Genomic DNA, 21,085 nt, shown 5'->3' on the forward strand with positions numbered 1-21,085 from the left:
AGCATAGGTGACCCCCACTGTCCCTCAAAGTGATTTAATGTGGCTTCATCCAGCTGGTCTGCAGAAAATTAGCCTACATATATGAGCCTGTGGCTGTGTTTCCTGTGCTGTTATGAATTAACCTACAGCTACTGATGCTTTTGATAATTAACTGTTCACTAACTCTAAACTTAGGAGTCATCAGGCAAAAAGAAAGGCAGAGCACTCATTACATTTTCTATTTTCAAAGTTTTATTTCAAGTTTAGATACTATTTTTGTGGATATTTTTTTACTATAATGGGTAAAATATACTATTTTTAGATTTTTTTTTAATTCTGGAAGACATCTCACGACCCACAATTTGGTACTCGCAGCCACCCAGGGGGTCCCGATCCACACTTTGGGAACCCCTGCTATAAAGAATACGGAAATATATACAAATGAAAATTCAGAGAATTAATAATGATTAGAATTGAAAGTCAACGGTACACATATTGTGGTATGTTGAAATTATACAAATGTACAAATTTAAAAGATAAAAATGAAATTATTTATTTTTCAGAAGCTTAAATGGAATAATTCATAAAATGTATGTTAAGGAATGAGTTTTCTCCTATGGTTTTCTCTTATAGAAACCTCAACACATATTGATTGAAGCTTGTGGAGATAATATGATATTTTTATCTTTTGACTGTGTACTACCCTTTCATGTTATTTTATATATATATATATATATATATACATATATATATATATATATATATATATATATATACATATACATATGCATAAAAGATGGCTTCTGGCCTGAGAAGAAGTTTGTTTTCATGTTTAATGTTGGTGGGTGCTTTGGTTGTGAGGCACACATCAATTTGTTGTTTTGTCTCTAAAATGTGTAAAAAAAAAAACAACTCATAAATATATTGATTGAGAAATGCATGTTAAGCAAAACGTACCTTAATCTGGAAATATGTCAATAAAAATATTCAGACAAATGAAACAAAAAGCCAATGCTCAAGGTTTATAAGGATTAAAAATATGAAAGTAAGAAAGTAAAGGCTTTTTAGAGTTCATCATTTAACCATAGCTATTCAAGTCAATTTAATATGGAAGAGGATAAGGGCCACCAAAAAAAAAAAAAATTACAATAAGTACAATATATGTGCTTATTGCACTTTGATTAAATGTTTAACAACAAAACAATGAAACACAAAAAGGCTAGTTTCTGTTTCCTACCTAGCCTCACAGCTAGGTAGGAATAATTAACGCCTTTATTTTGAAGGTAACGCTTCACATCCGGTGTCGTCTTGTCTATTGCAGGTGAATTGTCATTTGTTAATCACATATTTCTGTTACTTCCTCGTCTGTGCGGTAATTTGCATTTCTTAAGAGACACAATTATCGATATATTTATTTTACTCATGAAAAGTTGCCCCTGTCTGGGACACCACCGCCCTGAAATACTTCCAATCGCTGCTGCAGGAAGCCCTCACCAAGCCGGAATTCCTGCCCTCTTATCTCATTCATCAGGTTTACCGTCACAGCTCAGGGCCTCGACCAACTTTCAGTATTTTAGGAATGTTGATGCGCTGCCTCGCAGGCTGCTGGCACTAAAAATAGACATTTATTGCAATCAGAGTGAGTTAGCAGTCCTTATCTATAGCATGATGACTAAATCATAGGTTATAGGCTCACCATCTCAAGTATCAGGGAGAAATTAGAGGAAAAACTGTCACATTACTTTTATTGAACATCTGTGAAAACACACCAGTGATTTACTTGCTCTTAGAATATTTTTTTATTTGTTTTACTTTACAAAGAGGTCGCCACCAAAGCTTTTTGGATAATTAATCTATATTCAAATACAAACAATCTGTGGATAATGTATTTAGACAGTGAGATAAATGTTTGATAAGGTAGTTCAGAAAGTAACAATGAATTTCAGGCAACAAAATGTCTGACAAAAAAAAATGTTGTATCCAAACTTAGATAGAAACACATCCAGTATCAGGTTAGAAATGACAATGATTAAAATGTGCAATAAAACCAACATAGGCAGTCTGAAATTATTCCTTTTTTTGGCCTTTGGTGTCAATGCAGAGGAACACCTGTTGGCAACGCAGCTATTTGCGTGGAGTGATGTCGTCACTGACTCATAGTAGCAGTTGACAAAGAGTCCCCTGATGACACCAACATGATGGCATGACCTGTGGTGAAGATGTAGGCTGGAATGAGTAGGTGGGGGGTGACGTGTGGCGCACATACAGACTGATGTCGTTTTGGAATGATGGCCAAGGTGGGTCACATTTGGAGTTATTCTAGGAGTGGGCCACAATGACTACTTATCCCAGGAGACTTTTGAAGAACACCCTCTGAAGAGCAGCTTTGGTTTTCTATGTGTGACACTGCTGTCATTGTAGGCAACATAATGGGATGCAATGAGAAAGTAGTTTCAGAATTAAATGGCAGGAAAGCTTTCTGCTTGGCATTTGATATCAGCCAGGTGGCACTGGGTGCAGCATTGTGTTCTGCGAAAATCATATGGTTTTCAGCGGGCTTCCTCTGGGCCTCTTGTTGCTTTTGTCGGCAAAGGGCAGGTGCAAAGTTACAAAGGCAAACACTGCTCTCTAGTGGGGATTCAGTATATAAACACAAAAACAGGGAGGGGGGATTTAAGGGCTTTAGCAGGCACAAAATACAATCATCAAAGAGAAAACAAATGAAGTAATATAGCACTTTTTTGTGAAAATCTACAGATGCATCATCCATAAGTTAATATTACATCAAATAATATCTGTGTAGAGTTCAACTAGAAAATCTGAAACCTTACAAAGGGATAAAAGAGTTGAAAAAGCCTCTAAGTGTTCTAGCTGGATCATATCTCATGTATCCCCAATGGAGGGGAACCGTAATACTGATTGCTGCAAACTACAGCATTTAACTGTTGAGTATAATACCACATTTGGTAATATTACAAGCCATTAAAAATGAATCTGGAGAAGTTTAACTGCCACATGTCATGAATATTCATGGTTTTAGAGTTTAACAAGCATGACACTTTGAGCTAAAAGTGATTCAAATTCTGCTATGAAAGCTTTGGCAGATCAGGTGAGGGAGGGTCTGGATATAGCGCATTTACGGACCAGCCTCATTAGGATGACTTAACTGTTCTCAGACCGTCACAGCTACTGTAGAATAGTAGATGTACCCTCACATATTCTGTGTAGTTAAACTTTGTTTTAGAGGATGCAGCAGGAACATCCTTTCTCCTCAGTCATCTGTCTTGACAGCCCAGCTAGGAAATGTCCATGGAGGTGAATAAATCTCAGCAGTTCTCCTCTCCTCCCTTGAAGAAAGTGAGCAGGGAATTACAAGCAACCGGTTGTGGGAAATGAAACCTCAGAATTTGTATGTTGCTGTGTACCGTATTTAGATTGGGCGATGAGGGTGGAGGGGAGAGAGGGGTATACCATTTTCCTGGCTGTCGCTCAAAAAAATAAAAAAAGCTCCTGAAGTCTGAGCCCCCGCCAGCCAGGTAACCCAAAACCTGGAGTGGGGAGTCAGCGTGGGATATGGGGAGAGGAACAATGTGGCTCTTTGTGCGAGGCGGGCAGAGAAAACAAACCGTTTCCCCTGGAAAGAGATCATGTTCAGGCTCCATCTGAGAAGACCACACAAGGCTGATCTAAGCCCTGTCTGCTGTGGATAGCGAGGAGCGGAGGAGGAGCACACACACAAACACACTTTAGGTCAATGTCAGACAGGTAGAAGATCTGAGATGCTCCTTATCAAGCGCTCACTGACCACAACATAACACAATCGCCAGAAATACTATTTGGTCCAAGACAAAATGTGTGGCTGTGTTCTTCCCCATCTTTGATTTGTGATATTATGGCCATCTGGACTGCTTCCTGGTTTGGCACCCTGCTGGTCTACAGGCAGAGCAACACTCTGGTGGGCTGACAGGCTGAGGGACTCACAGGAGGGTGTTAGCACTGGCGTTGTCCACGAGAGGGCGTGGCACTGAATCTGGCACGGCCATACAGTGATAAACAGGGAGTCTGTTCATTAGGTGGAGAGAGGGGAGAGGAAAAAGAGCAGAAAGAGAGGTGAGATGTCTAAACTTCTTGACAGATTCTCTGTGATTTATATATCTATCATATCTCATATCAATCCTGCCTTCACAGGACACTCATTCCTTGATCCACCCATTCTACATAAACACTGAGAATGAGGCTTTTAGTCATGTCAACACTCAGATAACTGTCGCACAGGGCACAATCAAACCAAGAACATCTGGCCTCTTTCTCTCTCACACACTAACAGACTTTCATTCAAACACACATTCACATGTAAGGGCCAAACCAGGGTTCTGTACTCCCTCTGTCCCATTGCGTTTTAGTTTCAAACGCTCAGCGAATACCCATGTGGTGGGATCAGGTTACACGGAGCTATAAAATATCCCAAATAAAGGCAGGGAAAACTGAGACGAGAAAAAAAATAAGAGCTGTTTCCTGAGGTGAAATCCTCCAGTTGGCTGTGGATTCTGTCAGAGTGAGAGATTGTTTTAGAAACTTTTAGCACTGGAGACAATGGAACAGGACAGCAATGTTGGGCTCAGAGGTGGCAAGCTAAAGTCATTCACATACAGCAGCCAGCTCCCATTACACACAACGCAGGGCCATAAATCCGTCTGCACGACACAAGCAGCATGCTGTGATTTCATATGTATTGGTTACTAAGGGGACGCATGAAACCACAACAAATGACAAAGAGTTAAGTGGGAACTCATTCAGTGGAAGGGGATCTTGTAACTTAGACACAAAACATCTGTGGTAGAAGATAAAGATTCATGTTGTGCTTTCTCTGTCGTCATTTAAAACATAATTATTAAGCCGACCCTTGGCCTTTGGAAAGGGTAATGGAGAGAAAAGCAAGCCAGGTGAAACCAGAACCATCTCTATAATATCAGCGGATTAATCTCAGGGCATACAGTAAAATGGTAATGTGATCTCATTATGGCCAGATACCAGCGGGTGAGGACATTGGGTGGTGTTACGGCCATTTGGACAACCAATCAGGCAAGTGAAATCAATAGGGCCTTTGATTGGTCCAGAGGATTTTCTGCTGCGCTCTAACAACAACATCTGGTTGGCAGTGGACAGCGGTGGTGAGTGAAATAAAGGAAACGGATTGAAAGGGGAGAGCAGCGGAGTGGTCTAAACTCATATATGAGAGAGGGATAGGCCAAAGCTTGAAAAGGGTGTCATTATGACATGTGTAATGGTAACGCTCTCATTGTGCCCCTTAAGCCCAGAGCTCTGTCACAGCAGGAGGGTTAGCTCTCATATCACAGCGCCTTGTAGTCTGCCTGACAATCACTTCTGTCTCTATAGTGACCTCAGAAACAATCTACACTGCCTAACTGTCCATACCACGAGAAAGAGGGTCACACTTGATCCCCCTGCCTTGATTCTGTCTTTCTGTCTGGGTGTCAGGTTGGACACACCATCGGATAACCTGAAGGTCATGGTTTTGATTCAGCTGCAGTCATCTGTCCTTGTCAAGACAATGAATCTCCTACCTTCTCTTTCATTGCAAACTTTTTTTTGGATTAAGGCATCAGCTAATAGTGAACATACAGAAATCTGTCAATCCCTCATAAACAAACACTCACATATCTCTGCAAAACTGAGTCTAGTAAACAGGCTGCCATGCAAACAAAGCATTGTGACTGTCAGGCTGTGGTAGAGTGATCACCTTTCAAAGTGACTCTCACTGCCTGTGCCCTCCACCTCCTTCCCCTGTTGTAACCTTAGAGCCCCAAGGAGTGCCAGGTTACTGGGATTCTCTCTCTTTGGCGCCATGCTGTTTAGTGACCATGGGCATACTGTGAGACCTGTGATTAAGCTTGCCCTGTGTGTGTGTGTGTAAATCTGTATATGCGCACATTTTCCAATCCCTTGTCAAATGGCTTTTAAAAATAATTGCTGGTTTTTAATGTGACCAAAATGGGTTGCCACACAGAACAGTACAATGGGATTTGTAAAGTGAACGCAGTACGGGAACAACTTGGTATATTCCTGAATTCACCTCTCCTAAAATTCCTACTGTATATGACACACCTCCTGTGGAAGATAAAAGCTAAAGTAGCTCTCTACCTTCTTGCCAAGCCTTACAAGGAAGAACAAGTGAAAGCTATCCATTTCCCTCTGAAATCAAGGGTTTAAGAACTCATATGCTGTTATAATCACATACCATGTTCCATGTTGAAAGATGTACAAATGTAGGGGACTGATAATCATTCTTTTTTAACAACTATTTGATCTGCAAATTAAAAGACAAATGATAATGTAAATCCGATAAAATCCTGATAAATTTCACCCACTAGCAATGCTAAGACAGCTAATGCTATGAATTCAAATCTGTGTTGATAACATTACTCAGCTAAAATTATTTTAGCTAGTAAGTATGCTAATTAGTGATTCATTCCAAGTAAACACCATGTTAAAAGAAAGGATATTTTTTACCCATATTAACCCACCAAACTCTAATATTAGCAGGGTGCTAACATTAGCTGAGGCTAACAGGTCATATAACATGCTGTTTTATCTTGAAATACAACCACATTCCCTCTGGATTTTTCTCATTAGCATCTCAGTGCTTAACCATTTGGATATGGTGAATCCCATCCATACCCTTCCACGTCTTGTAGTAGAATCTCTCACCTCTGTCTTCTATTTATTCTGATCACGGATTCGTAGGCATCGTCTCTTTAGGGCTGGCTCCATGTCTCCAGCACTAGGAATATTGGCAGGGCTCCGCAGGCTACCCTTGTCTCTGAGCTTGGGCAAGAGTAGCGGGGTGGTAGTCCCACCCATTTTTGGCGCTGTAGGCAAGGCATAGGCATGGTCCTCATCAGGAACATGGGGATCTTCCCCTACTTCCCCAACTATTGCTAAGGGCTCCTCTGGCTGAGTAACTGCACCCTCAACCCGCACAACAGAACACTTGTTCTCTTTGATAGCCTCAAGCTCACTGACTGCAGGGTCAGGGTTGGATGCTGGCACTCCCTGGGTTAAGGATGAGTCCGGACTTTCGGGGGTTGATGGCGACATCCCATTTGGACCATGGTCCTGAGAAATCAGGGCAGAAGATGGGGCATCCATTGAATGACTGCTCCCATTGGGGCTGCTTGGCGTGCTTGAAAGTGGAGAGTTGGGGTCCTGTTGGTGGTAGAAGGTGTCATGTAAAGGGGACAGTGACTGAGGAGGGGTTGGTCTGGCAATATTGTGAAGACCTAATCTGGTACCCTGCCCTGCTCCAGACTCCCCAAGCCCTGATACATCAACCACTCCATTGGCACTTGTCCCTAGCTTCACTTGGGTCCTTTGAAGAACCCTTTGAATGACTTGTCGCTCTGACTGTGGCTGCTTATAGTCTGTCAGCCCCTCCAACTCTTGGGCTGAGCAAGGGGATCCATTGTACTGTGCTCTGGGGGAGGATGCGCCACTGTGGGGCTTGGGTGTTGGGGATGGGAATGGCCTTTCTGATTTAACCCAGTCTGTGTCTCTTGTGCTGGGGTCACTTGGTGAGGTTCCACCCAGTTTATTAGCTATCAATCTGCTGTTCCCTTCAGGAATTCCTGGTGTTTGTGGCCTTGTAGCCCTGGATCTACCCCAATCTATCCCTTCTGGCACAGGTTGGATTACACTTGGAGTTTCTGGGGTTGCCTTTGAAGGGACTGGAATGGGAATAGGAATGGGTATAGGGACAGGTAGGGGGACAATGATGGGGTAAGGCACCAAGACCATGGGTTGGGGAAGAAGAGGGCTGAAGGAGGGAATACCATAGTTCATTATGTGAGGCATTGGGACAGGACCTCTTGGCATCATGTTCAAGGGCGGGGAGTGCAAACCAGGGAAATATGCTCCTGGGAAGGGGTGCATCAGTCCAGGGGGGTTCATGGAGGAGGTTGGGGGCTGCAAGTGAGGTGAATGAGGAGGTCTGTGGATAGGGCTGGAAGAGGGGGCTGGGTTTCTGGGAGGGTTGGCAAGGGGGCTTTTTAGACCCTGAGCATGAAGAGGAGGTCTGATGAATGGTATGGGGATTTGAGGTACTGGATGATGATCTAGAAGGTGGCGAGAAGATGGTGGAGGATGAAGGGAACCAGGATGGGGCGACACTTCAACAGCAGGGTGTTGTGGAGGAGGCTGGATGGGTCTCTCCAGTGTCCTCAGCCCAGCGACTGTGACCTTGGGATTACAAGAGGAAGCCTCTGAAGGGGAGATAGAGGTGGATTCTGCTGATCCATGGATTGATGCATGCACCTTGGGGGAAAGGTTTCTACGACAAGCTTCTCCTGCAGCACTGTTCCAAGAATCAGGCGTGAGTAGCTTTTGACCTCCCAAACTGTTCTCTGCCCTCCCTTCCTGGCTTGATCTACTCGGACTGGAGCTGGTGAGAGCTGCACGAGCTTCTCTGTAGAAAACATCCATCTTGTACTGATTCAGACATTTGGTGCTGCAGAACTGGAGTCGTTCTTCACCGGATCCAAAGTCCAGGTATTCTTTAGTGTGGCGGACATGCTTGCACCAATCACATACCTGTGGTACAGGGGAGAGAGACTGTGGAGGGTTATTTAAGGAATCCTTGCAGAAAGACCTTTGTATAAATACAGTAATAGAAACCCAACCTCTTGATGTAATAATACCTAAGCTACATGCGTAAAAAAGTCTTTAAATTTTGTAATTTCATAGCACACCCATGTGAAAAACAAAGATACATTCATAGTGTCCTCTTACTCTGACATTGCTGTTTATCTTCAACACCAGTCTGGGCGAGTCCTCCGGATGGGGGTGCTGAGGGGATCTCTCACCATGGAGGTCTTCATCTCTGGCCTGACAGGGATAAACCACAATGTGTCACATTTGATATGAACCACTGTGAAGCAGTTTATCAGACCTCTTTTGATGAATTAATTTCCTATTCATGGATGTAGCAGCACTTGCCTAAAATAAAAAAGGTCTCTGTTAGATCACTCTGTGGTCTTTAAACCAAACTTGAGATAAAATGTGCTTAAAAAAATAGTTTCTAATGAGTTGTTAGGCATCAATGTAGAAAGCCTTTTAACACCATCCTTGGCACAGCAAAAGGGAATCCCTGTGCTGTCAAACAAATATGACTCTTTAACTTGATTAAGAGAGATAATGCAGGTGATACATTGTCTTATTATTAATGGCCTTGCCTGTATTAATATAGGAAATTCCTCTTGATTCATGCAAGCTGATCTGCTGTGGATCTGAGTGCTCCCCCATTTCTGTGACCCATTGAGTCGTGTTGAGTTACGAAACATGAGGCAGCTGAAGGTAAGGTATGCACTGAAAGTGGACACCTCGCCCCAGGCCTCCTGGCTTTCCTCTTAGACAAGCAGCGACAAGCCACCGGCAACGCTTTCCTCAACGCCTCCGAAAAACTAGAGGGCTTGTAGCACACAGTCTGCTCGTCCTCTTTTTATGCCTGTTGTTGTGAGAATAAAACCTACCCCAGTATAAACAACAGTGAGGGTGAAAGACGATACGGCTGCTGTCACACCACACATCCAAAGAGAGTATATCCATGTCGCAATGAAAGGTGAAAAATCGTGACAATGTGCACCTGAGCGGTTCACCAAAGTTGCAGCTTTCCTGTCCTGCAGACCAAAAGCCACTTAATGGTAGGCCCCCTCTCCATTAACGGGAAACTGATACTAAGTGTCCTCTACAAACTTTGACCTCCCTCCCACCATTCCTATTCTGGATCCTCCCTAATAACTAAAAGGTGTCGACCATTGCTTTTTGAATTCTGGTAAAATAATCCATCATTTATGACCTCACAGGATCGGGAGTATCTGATTTTACAGGTCTGTTTACCTTAACCATGATGCCTGAGTCTCTTTTGTAAGGACACCAAACAGCTGGTGTGTATGTGCATATATGCATGCGTTTGACAAAAACATCTACAGGTCACTCTTCATCATATAGATAACAGAGTTTTAGAGGCCTCACCAACAAATGCACAACCCCCTCCAAAACAGAGCAGACAAACCCATTTATATCTCACACACTCTTTCATTACCACTGACCTTATTGCGTTTGAAGTAGGCCCGTCTGCAGGCTGCAAAGCATTTCTCACTGCAGAAGCTCTTCAGCTCTGAGCCCATACATAGAGAGTAGCGCTTTACTCCTTCTTTCTGGCACCAAACACAGACTATCTGCACATTTTGTACATCTTCCACTGATGGAGAAAAGGAAAGAAAAGTTAAATAATGGATATATAATGAATGCAATGTGTAAAAGAATGACTGATGATTGATCCTTTATCCACATCTCTGATTAAGTACATATTTATTTAACACATGTATGTTAAAGAATATACAATATTGGTCCCGAGCTGGAGTGATTCCTGAGCTTCCATTGGGATGTATCCTTCCATGGACTAATTAAAGAAGTCTTGAGCAATACTGTGTCAGAGTTCCTGTTTCATTTCTTTCTATCTGAACCAGTGCTTCATGAATGTATTAGTGCTGCATGTGGATTTATGGACCTTATTTCTATTATCTCTACACTCTTTTATATAGAAATTGAAACTATGACAGAGCCTCAAAAGTTGTTTTTCATCCTATGTGGGTTTTTTTTATGATTGCCATACACACTTAAAACTGTAACCGGTTACTGTTAACATAATCACAGGTGGCACAGTTAATAATTAAAAGCTAATGGATCATCAAAATAACCTTTTAAAAAACTGTTGTGACTCTTACTGGGCAGCGTCTTGAGTTTTTCTAGCCCTAATAATTTTATTGTCACTTTAAGTTTAAGTTTATTTGATTTATATAGCATCTTAAAAGTAAAACAAGTTCTGCAGCGAGGTGCTTCACAAGAACGGATATAGGCTATATATATCGGATTGTATCACATCGTACTCAAGCGGCAACCTCTCAAACTATGAAGCCCATGTGGAAGTGTTATAAACTGCTATTCATTGAGAACCTGCTTGAGGCTGACTGCAGAAACACAGGAAACCACATGCACACCAATTCAAAACAGACAATCTTTGCAGCATTAATAAACATGTTTACAGACTGGTTAAAAAAACGGCTTGGCTCTACGTAGCTAATCTCTCTATCCGCACACACTGTACGGGGGGTGAATTTTTTTCTAACGCGATGGTTCAGAAGATATTAAGATTACGATTTTTTGCCCGATTAAGGACATTACTGAATTGACTCCCGGATGGGAACAAATAGCTTTTGGCTCGGAGGCTCAAACTCCCCCTCTTTACGTCACACTCTGCCTGGTTGAGTTCCGCATTTCCAATATGGCTCCCCCCGACGATTGGCTTCAAAACACTGCCCAGGAACAGATGGGTGACGTCACAGGTACTGCGTCCATTATTTATACAGTCTATGATCGTACTGTATGATATTTTATTCTATCACCAATTATCTAATCTAATACAAACCGTACTGTATTTATTATCATATCTTATCAATCTCATCTAATCATATTTAATCGTATCATAATGTATTTTATCAAATTCTATATCATGAAACCATACAAAAATAATGGTTATAAGTAATCATATGCAGTCTAATAATATTTAGGAGCCATGAAAAAATGTGGTAGCCCAAATTTTCTCTATCCACATACTGACCCTGCACTCTGACTCCTCACATATGATCCCAACACCAATAATGGATTATGTGTGGCTATGTGAAGCTAAGACAGCAATGCTAAAGCTAAAATCATATCTCTGAAATCATACATGTAGTCGCATAGCCCAGTACCTGCTGATGGCTTTATAAGAGGAACAATGACAGGGGCACTCTTGTGCTCCTTCGGGGTGGTCAGGGATGAGCTTGTAGAGGAAGAGGATGGTGAGGATGAGGGGACACTGGAGGACTCTCTTTCCACACTCTTCATGGTGAGGACTGAGTGACCGGCCTTGGTTTCAAGGCCTTTCTGTTTTGGCAATGAGTTTTCTGAAAAACATAAATGCAACACTATGCTAACGACTCTGATTTTCAAGTAATGCTATAGCATACATGCACGTTCAAGATATCGTGATAATAAGCCCTATATTGACTTCTATAAGAAAAAGTGGTGAGAAACAAAAGATGTATCTGAATGAATGAAACTTGAGAAGATACAACTACATTATGTCTGGTAAATTTGAACAGTGACTTGGTGTCTACAATGAAACCTGCAGAACCTGTTGGGAGTAAATCCAAGAAGACTCTTCTCTTACAGTGAACTGTAACACACCTGCCCTCACCTTTAAGCACGGACACATGCTGCCTCCTTTCTCTGTAGTTTCTGATCTCGTTGGCCTCCGAGTCTCTGAGATCTACCTTGTCGTAGCCGTACCATCCCAACAGCTCGTTCATGGTGCTTTCTGCAAACGTCTGCTTGAGAAAAAAAGGAAAAGAAATCATTGATTAAACCTCCATGTAAAAGGATAGGGTATCTGAGCTACAGCTAGCCTACAACTGGGAAACTGTGAGTGTACATCTTGGGGTTGTTAGTGGAACTTTTTATCCTACGTTAAACATAATCAGACCTCCCTTCTCTGAATCAATGTGAGGGATTCTTTCTCAGCCCAGGTCCACTTTGGAAATGAATACGGGCACAGTGGAGTACAGTATGACGCTTTTTTCCATGATGTGTTCAAGTTGTTTACTCTTGCTAAATCTGAGACGGAAAGGTTTAAAACCTAACACCAGTGTGAAATCTATGAATCATCCTTTGTTTATCTCTCTTAATTGGAAAAAAGAGGCAGAAAAGAAAACTGTTCTCCACAGATGGGATGTGTGGTCTCTCTTTTTTTTTATCACGACCAGATGAAAAAAAAAAAAACACAACACAAAGGTCTCTCTCTTTATCCACCCACCTCTCTCTGTGGCTTTGGGAGAACTGGATTGGAGGAGAAACCTGATCCGGGACGGGCAGAAATCAGAGCGGGACACCCTACACCGCAGCGAGGTCCCACGGTTCTCAGAAATGCCCCACTCGTCTTCTCTCTCCAATGTCCACCACTCTCTCTCTCTTTGCCCAGCTTCCCCTGTCCCTCCCCTTGTCTCTCTTCCTCCCCCCCTCCGCCTCCCATCTTCACCATCCTCCCCTCCACCTTCTAACCATGACACCCGACACAGCTCTGCCTCTCAGGTTTCACCCTTTTCCAGCACAGCCCGGCCTGCTGTGGTGGTGTTGTAGTGCTGTAGTACTGACTGCACATTCTTTCCCCTGCTTTCCTCACTCCGACCTCTGCTCTGCACTCGGGCCTCAGAAAGAAATGGATCTCTCCCTTGCTTGCTCACTTTCTGCTGTGTGTGTGTGTGTGTGTCTGGGAGAGTGTGTGGGTGAGTGCAAGCAGTGGTATCATATCCAGCTAAATATGCCTAACGATGATTAAAGTGAGGTATCCGGTGTCTGGTGCTGCGCTCGGGTCTGACGTGGAGGGAGTAGGTCCGAATGTGGTGTTGAAACAGATGTATTACAGAGACAACACTAGGCTGGACCTCAGCTGAGTTAGAAATCAGTTTTCCGCCTTCCTGTCTGTCTTTTTGTCTCTTTTTTCCTCTGTCTTTTCATAACTTTTATCACATCCCCAGGACTAAACTCTGAATTTGGAGTCCTGTGATACTGATGTTGAGACTTGTTTGTCTGCTGATACACCTGTTAACATTTTGCTGTTCCAAAAACATTGATTATTTTGCTAGCTTTAACTAACATTACTCTAGCATAGCATTGCTAGCTTAGCTGTGTTGTTTGTTTTGTTTTGCTAATCAAATATTGTACTGAATCAATGCATTGACTGACAAGCACTTTGATACGCTGTTTTCAGTTTCAGTTTTTGGGCTGTCGCAGAGGCCGATATCGACACAGATATCAGTACCGATAATACTAACCCATATTGATACTGGCTTCAGTCCCAATACTGGTAACGCTTCTGGGATGTGTATCTCTCAACGTTGGTTTCACATCTGATTAAATTGTGTATTGTGATGTTCTGCAGGAAGACTACAAATTAACGACAACTCCTCTGTATGCATTCACTCCAGTATCATTTTCTGTTTTCTTGTTAGCGAAAAACATTTTTTCTACCCACCCCTCAACTTCCCACAATGTTGTTTTTGTTTCTTTCTGGCAGTTAAGACAAACATCTGCTTTGTGAGAGTGACAAGCCATATCCCAAACCACAGAGAGAGTTGCAGCCAAAGGCAACAAACTGGGGCCGACCCTGAGATCCAGCCCAGGCAGGGCTCACATCAAGCAGGGATAGCGTTTCACATGTTTTGATTAAAATTAGTTAAGATGTAACACTACACCTCCCCTGGATATCAAGCGCTACAATCCAAACCACTTACACAAAAAAGTGCACATTTCCTCTCTCACGAAAAACCAGAATCCCCAATCATCCCCAAAGAAACAGCATGTCTTTTTAGATTTCTGAGCTCCTGCTTGAGGGAGCTTTGGGTATCCCTTACCGCCGCGGTCGACACTCTCAAATACCCAGTGTCCAAACCCAAACAAAGCAGACAATCCATGGATTAGTTTCCACACAGTAATAGACTCATAATGGTGGGAGGAAATCATATCTGTTACTGTGATTGAACTTATTGCCTGTGCACTGTGTTTTATTTCAAAGCAACTGAGGGGAGATTCTACAATAAAAAGTGTAGGTTTACATTATCTTAGAACAGGAACTTTACTTTGTGGGTGATTTTTTGCATTATTCCCATAATAGGACTGATGAAGTGCTTTTGGAAGATATAAATACTCTGAAATACTCTGGAAGGCATCAGGGCAAGTCTCTGTGGTACAGCAAGTGTACGAGAGCGGGGAAGAAGTGACGCACATCTGGATCTCCGCTGGACATAAGCGTCCGGCCACAGCTGGCCTGACATGGCGTCACTAGAAGGCGAAGGCTAATCCACTCATTTGCATTGCAGGGCACGATAACTAAAAAGTCCTGTGAACCTCGCATCTGTGAGACACTTTCAGTAAAGTTTTAAAGATTAGAAAAAGATTTTTTTTTTAAAATAAAGTTCGTTTCTCATCTTATACCGGGTGCCAACTTTTGAGGCTTTGATGATTTTGCAATAAAAACGTTGATTCAAGGTGTTTCCTTACATTAAAGGCATAAGAAGCTCATTCATTGAAAACAAAAACAGTGCGTGTCTGATTATTCCCAGCATTCATTTGTGCGCAGTTCACTCTCGTCAGCCTGAGGAGACAGACTTTGCGTGCGTATACTTCGGTTAGGAACTTCTCTCTGAATAAAAGCTAACAAACTCCTTCTCACCTTCATCTCCTGGTTGATCTCCCTCTTTACAGGGTGCGCAGGTTTCCTGCTGCGTTTATTTTCTGGAGGTCTCCCTTTCTCCATCTCTGGCATAATCCTGGTCTGTCTGGATCCGATCCGGATCAGAGTTGCCTGTCAGCAGGAGGATTTCTCAGCGGAGTTTTTTCTCAGAGTGAAAGCTGTCACTCCCGGTGACAGCGGCTGTCATTCCCGGACGTCTGAGTCCCTCATCTGGGGCTTTACACCATGAGAGTCCACTGGAACATGCGTGCGCTCCGGGCTGGAGTCTCCGCCGCCGAACAATCTCCACTCTCTCTGCAACGCTGTCAGAGACCTGCCGTGAACAGAGACAGCGCTTCCGGTTAGACATTTCAAAGTAAAGTATTAATTAAAACACGTTGCGTTATGAGAATTTGAATATCAAAAGTTAACATCAGTCACTTAATGATGAAAATTAGATGTTGGTTCGTGTGAAAAATTGAAGAGTTCATTTGCAAAAACAGATAACTCCGTTTTTATACATTTTCAAAAAACATTTCCTTTTTATATAGATTCCCTAAAAAAAAGTTACATTTTCAAGATACCTCTGATAAGTAAAGTCGTTTTGACTTAGTCAAAGCCACCCAACCTCAGTTGATTGATCATACCAAAAGCTAGTTTTAGAAAAAAAGATGTTTTTTGAAACATAATTTAAAATTTTCAAAAGTGAGCTCACTTTTTTTGCAAATTAACTCTTCAAATGTGTTCTAAGGATCTAGTGCAAACATCGCATCGTTATCATACCAGTGGAATTAATAACACCAATGTCTAAATTTACCATTTTAGGCTGGAGAAGAATAACATTAATGGACAAAATATCTCCAATCACTACTCAAGTAAATTGAAATAATACAAACCAATGTGAACTAACAAAAGAAAGTATGCAAATAACATTTAAATTCCACGCATTAAGTAATAGAAAAACAAAATCATTATGCACCCTGAAAAAAATGCTCTGTTCAATCTGCACAGAATAAATCGTTTTTTTTATAATGGAATAATTTATATTAATAAAACTCTTCAAAATAATACAGTACGTTTTAGGGATAAACAACGTCCATTACACCTTTAGTACATTGAGATGAAGTTTGATTCTCTGCAACGTCCCTCTGACATGAACACTCTTTCCAACCACTATTGAGAAAGTATTGTCGCCTTGTTTCCTGTGCAATTCGTACTCTTTATGTCTAGCTTTAGTTGCCCTCTCCAGATTGGGAAGGGAGGGCCCTCTGAGTGGATGTAACCCAACACTTGGCGCCCACCCCTCCCAAATCTCAACAGATACATTTCATAAGGAATGCAAAGACTGTGTTTTATCTAAGGGGACACAGTACAAACACTGTACAAATACTCTTGTCTTAAAATAAAGAGATGAAAAGAGCATGCAGAGTTAAATGATACCATGGCAGGGAGACCTTCTCAAATGGCATCTGTTTGATCACTGTTTATGTGTGCCTCTGTGTGTGTGTGTGTGTGTGTGTGTGTGTGTGTGTGTGTGTGTGTGTGTGTGTGCGCGCGTGCGTGCGTGCGTGCGTGCGTGTGTGTGTGCCTGTGTGTGTGTGTGTGTGTGTGTGTGTTTGGGAGCACTGAAAAAACACCTGAAATGTCCTTATTTTGCTCTTTAACCAAACTTGCCTTGGGGAAAGAACATTATGCCTGAAGGCTGGATTTACAATTACACATCAGAGAGTGTGTGTATCCTGTGCATGTGAGCAAACAACAGCTTTGAGCATAAACATTTGTCCCCTGGTTATTCTCGACGGTAAAGGCCAGTCGATTTATTACCATATCATGTTTCCAGGCTGCTGATGAAAAGATGGAAAGAATCAAGTTGCAATCAGAAAAATAAATATGTTATTCCAGACGAGTTCGACAACTTATTTATTTACCTGTTTTGTGATTATTGCAATTTTCTTTTTATACTAACCAGAAAAAGTAACACGTTTTGGCCATTTTGTTCGATCTTTGTGAGAAACACCCCCTCTGAATAAGATCAGCTTGAAAGTCCTTCAACGGGGCGTGTAAAAGTCACCGAAATGGTCATCAAGCAGGCAAACTTGACTTGGATAGCTTAATTGCATCCTTAAATTCCTCCTTCTTGCTGAACTTTCACTTGGTCACCAAACCCGCAGAGAGACAGACAGGTAGACAGACAGGCGGGACAGCAGGGCTGTCTCAAGGTCTCTCTCCTCCATGGGACCTGTCTCCTGCCGCCCTCACTCTGCTCTGGTTGGAGGAATCCAGGGAGCACGCTCGTGTAAACAGAAACCTGATCAAGCGCGCAGGGCTTGGGTTTCGCCCCTCCGTACAGCCGCTGATGATACCCGATCCTGCACGGCTTTGGGAACAGGGCTTATCTGATGCCTCACAAAAGGCCCCTCACATCTGGTGCCTCTGCAGGGAGCGCTGTCCCTTTAGGTTCCTCTAAGGGATGAAGGCGAGAATGAGAGCGTCTCACAAGTCCTAGGAAATCCACTTACACAAACTATAGAGGAAAAGAGACAGTATAAAGTTACAATCCTGAACATCTGGACTAAATCATAAAAATTGGCCACTTTGTGTAGCTTTACTTGTATTACGGTCCATGGATATATGACTACAATGAAAATACCCTGTCAATCAGGACGATGATTGAAAAGGTTGAAGTCCAATAGTAACAGAAGGATATACAGTGTGATCTCCTGAGGCTTGCAGTGACGTCCTTTCACCATTAGGGGGTGATGTCTCCTCATTGGCTTCAAAGAGCTTTGCCAGTGAATACAGCACATTGTAGTGCCAGCATCAAATTACATGTAAATAGTTCCATGATAAGGATATCTCTTCCTGGCCCAATAATCAAATAAACTTATCTTGAGTGTTGAAATACAAGTAAATGCACTTTACATTAACATCTTCAAACAATTTGACATTTGATAGTCTCTTTTGATTGTTTTTCAAGTTCTACTTGTAAATTGCAATTGGCATTCAGAAAATTAACTTGGGACCCATATCATGTTGAAATAAAATCACACAATCAAATAAAAAAATCCTTGTAAAATTGACTGGGTACAAGTCTTAAACTTTTACAGAAAGTATTTTTTTTTTTGATTAATTGAATTAAATGTCTTGGAAATTTCAGAGCACTTCAGCTTAGTCAAGAAAGTTAAATCTGAAATCAACCTGACAAAAAAATAAACATTTGTACGAGTGAAAAAATGATACAAAATGTATGGTCGGTCAATCAGTCTGAAAAAAACACATTCAAACATTAAATGACATGACAACAATAAACCAACCATCAAATGGTCTTTATGCTGTGACTATATCTGCAGTACAGAAACACTATTATTTATTCAAATAAAATATGAAATTATTTATGGTCTTGTGTTAATGCACTGTTATTGTATACCTCTTGTGAGTTAATATGGGCCTTACCTTTTCTGTTGAACAACCCTGTACAGGTGCTTAATGGTACAAACTATAACTATAGTTATAAAACTTAGTTGGTTGAAGTTAGTTAGGAAAGACATACCTTCAATCTTCTCATACAAACATTAACCCTCACAAGACACACTTTCTGTTTATTTATTTATTTATTTTTACACGTTTATATATATATATATATATATATATATATATATATATATATATATATATATATATATATATATATATATATTATCATTATTATCTTTTTTTTAATCTATTTATTTAATGTATTAACCCCCTGGAATTAACAATTAGGACTTTATCATCCAGTCTTATCTGTTTCATTATCAATATTGATAAAATAGATTTTTAACATTCATATTATTATTATTATTATTATTATTATTATTATTAATAATAATGTTATTATTTTTGTAAATTTTTGTTTATTTAAACATCAATTGTTTTGTTTTTTTGTTTGTCTCTCTTGTTTGTTCTGTTTTCTTTTTGTTTTTGCCTTGGTTTTCCTCTTATTATTAGTATTACTATTATTGCCACTTCTCTGTCTGTCTGTTTTTCTTTTTTTTTGTATTGTTGTCCACATTCGTTCCTTGTTTACGTGTTACTCTATCTACTATCACTTGGTCACCCTTTGTTGTAAAACACATTTCTTGCACAATAAAAATAAAAAAAATAAAAAAATAAAACAGTAGTATAACATGATAAATTAAAGCTCCTGTGAGGAAAAAAAAATGTTAGGAAGGATATGAAGAAACTTTTCAATGGGCCTCCTCTTTTTTAGACCAGCCTGTGCGCCCCATTGCTAAACACTGGGTGTCGCTGTTGCCACACTTTAAACAACGCCCAGTCACAAGACACTGATCAACAAGTTGTATTACCTTTTCTGTTCGCCACTTATTTGTACTTGTCTTGACGAACATGTCACTTTATTCCGAATACGATTGCAACGATCAGTGAATAAACAGAAATTAAAACGTAGTTTTTTTGTTATTAGTATTATCAGTTTTATAAACATCTTACCATAATGAATCCAGCAGCATACCAACATGTGTGGCCATGGCACCGTAACGGTTCGAGCAGGCTGCAGGTGTTTGGCTCCACCATGCTGGTCAAAGTGGTTTAAATCCTGATTATGAGCAATGTGCTTACCTTAAAATAATGGTGAGAAAGTGCAAAAGTTGGGCTAAGGAGGAGCACGCGCGCTCATCATAACTCTTAATTTTTTTTTTATAATTCACAACATTAACACCCATAAGTGTGTCTATGTTTCAGCAAGTGATGATCCTGCAGAGTAAATTATACTACATATCTGCATATCTCTTTCCCACCATGTCCGGGACTCAGTCAGGACCCTATAGGTTACGTCACAGACCTGCAGCTGGTATAAAAAGCTGCGTGTGATGCTGCGTCCACATTAGAGAGAAGCAGAGTCTGTGAGCAGCCTCCTCAATTGGGCCAAATTACCACAATAACAGACGACAAAATGTCTAAAATGACGATCGTTCAGATTGGAGTGCTTGTGTTCGCCATTTGTTTAACACGAGAGGTAAGATAGATGACATCTACTTTCATTTATATAGTCATATTACTTTAATCATTCTGTATTGATGAGACTTTTTGTGCTTTTGGTTGAGATATTTCTTTATTTTTTTCACACTGATGGAAATGATCTGTTTTAAAGATGAGTTATTTGGATAGAATGAGTGTTTCTACACAGGGATACTAATCGAGTAGTGTGATGGTTTTGACTGTATAATGCTGGACTTGGCGCTCTCTGGGGAAATTAACATTACCCTAAATTCTAGTCAGTCGATTTAAAAAAAAAAGTGTAATTAAACTTCTCTCCCAGTCATAAATATGCTTTTCACGTGTATTTTTTACCTCTTGTTTAGCGTGCACTGTGAATTAATGATTCAGGCGCAGTGTATTGTGTACCTGTGCATAGGTGGGGAGAAAATCTAAAGTTACGTTTTGGTGCGGTGTGCCAAACGAAACCTGACACGCAGGCGCAGAAGCTATTTTCTCTTATCTTTTTTAGCTCGCTCTCTCACCCTCCCATGGTGTTAGGAAGTATACTGTGTGCACTCTTGGCTGTGTTAGTGTCTTATTGATTAACAACTTGGAAACATTCCCAGTGTTTTGGACTGGTTTTGCTATTATTCATGATCAGTTTTCATGGTTCAGTTTGCTTCATCTTGATAGAATACCTCAAATCATGCAAAGTCAAACTTTGATGGTTAATTTGCATTACATTTAAATGACTTGGTTTTTATCACCACAGTGTTTCCTAAT

General features: G+C 41.0%; 1 protein-coding gene across 1 annotated transcript; it reads right to left on the bottom strand.

The window, feature by feature from the left end:
• Nucleotides 1-1,754: 1,754 nt before the first annotated feature.
• LOC117823894 (sine oculis-binding protein homolog) lies at nucleotides 1,755-20,413 on the bottom strand. The gene is made up of 8 exons (XM_034699162.1): nucleotides 19,814-20,413; nucleotides 15,326-15,659; nucleotides 12,296-12,425; nucleotides 11,808-12,002; nucleotides 10,104-10,255; nucleotides 8,785-8,880; nucleotides 6,709-8,586; nucleotides 1,755-4,041 (listed from the first exon to the last, which is right to left on the bottom strand). Exons 2-7 carry the CDS (start codon nucleotides 15,416-15,418, stop codon nucleotides 6,718-6,720), a joined length of 2,535 nt encoding a protein of 844 aa, XP_034555053.1. The 5' UTR covers nucleotides 15,419-15,659; nucleotides 19,814-20,413; the 3' UTR covers nucleotides 1,755-4,041; nucleotides 6,709-6,717.
• Between the last annotated feature and the right edge of the window lie 672 nt (nucleotides 20,414-21,085).

The sequence above is a fragment of the Notolabrus celidotus genome, chromosome 13 (genome assembly GCF_009762535.1).
Source record: "Notolabrus celidotus isolate fNotCel1 chromosome 13, fNotCel1.pri, whole genome shotgun sequence".
NCBI lineage: Eukaryota > Metazoa > Chordata > Actinopteri > Labriformes > Labridae > Notolabrus > Notolabrus celidotus.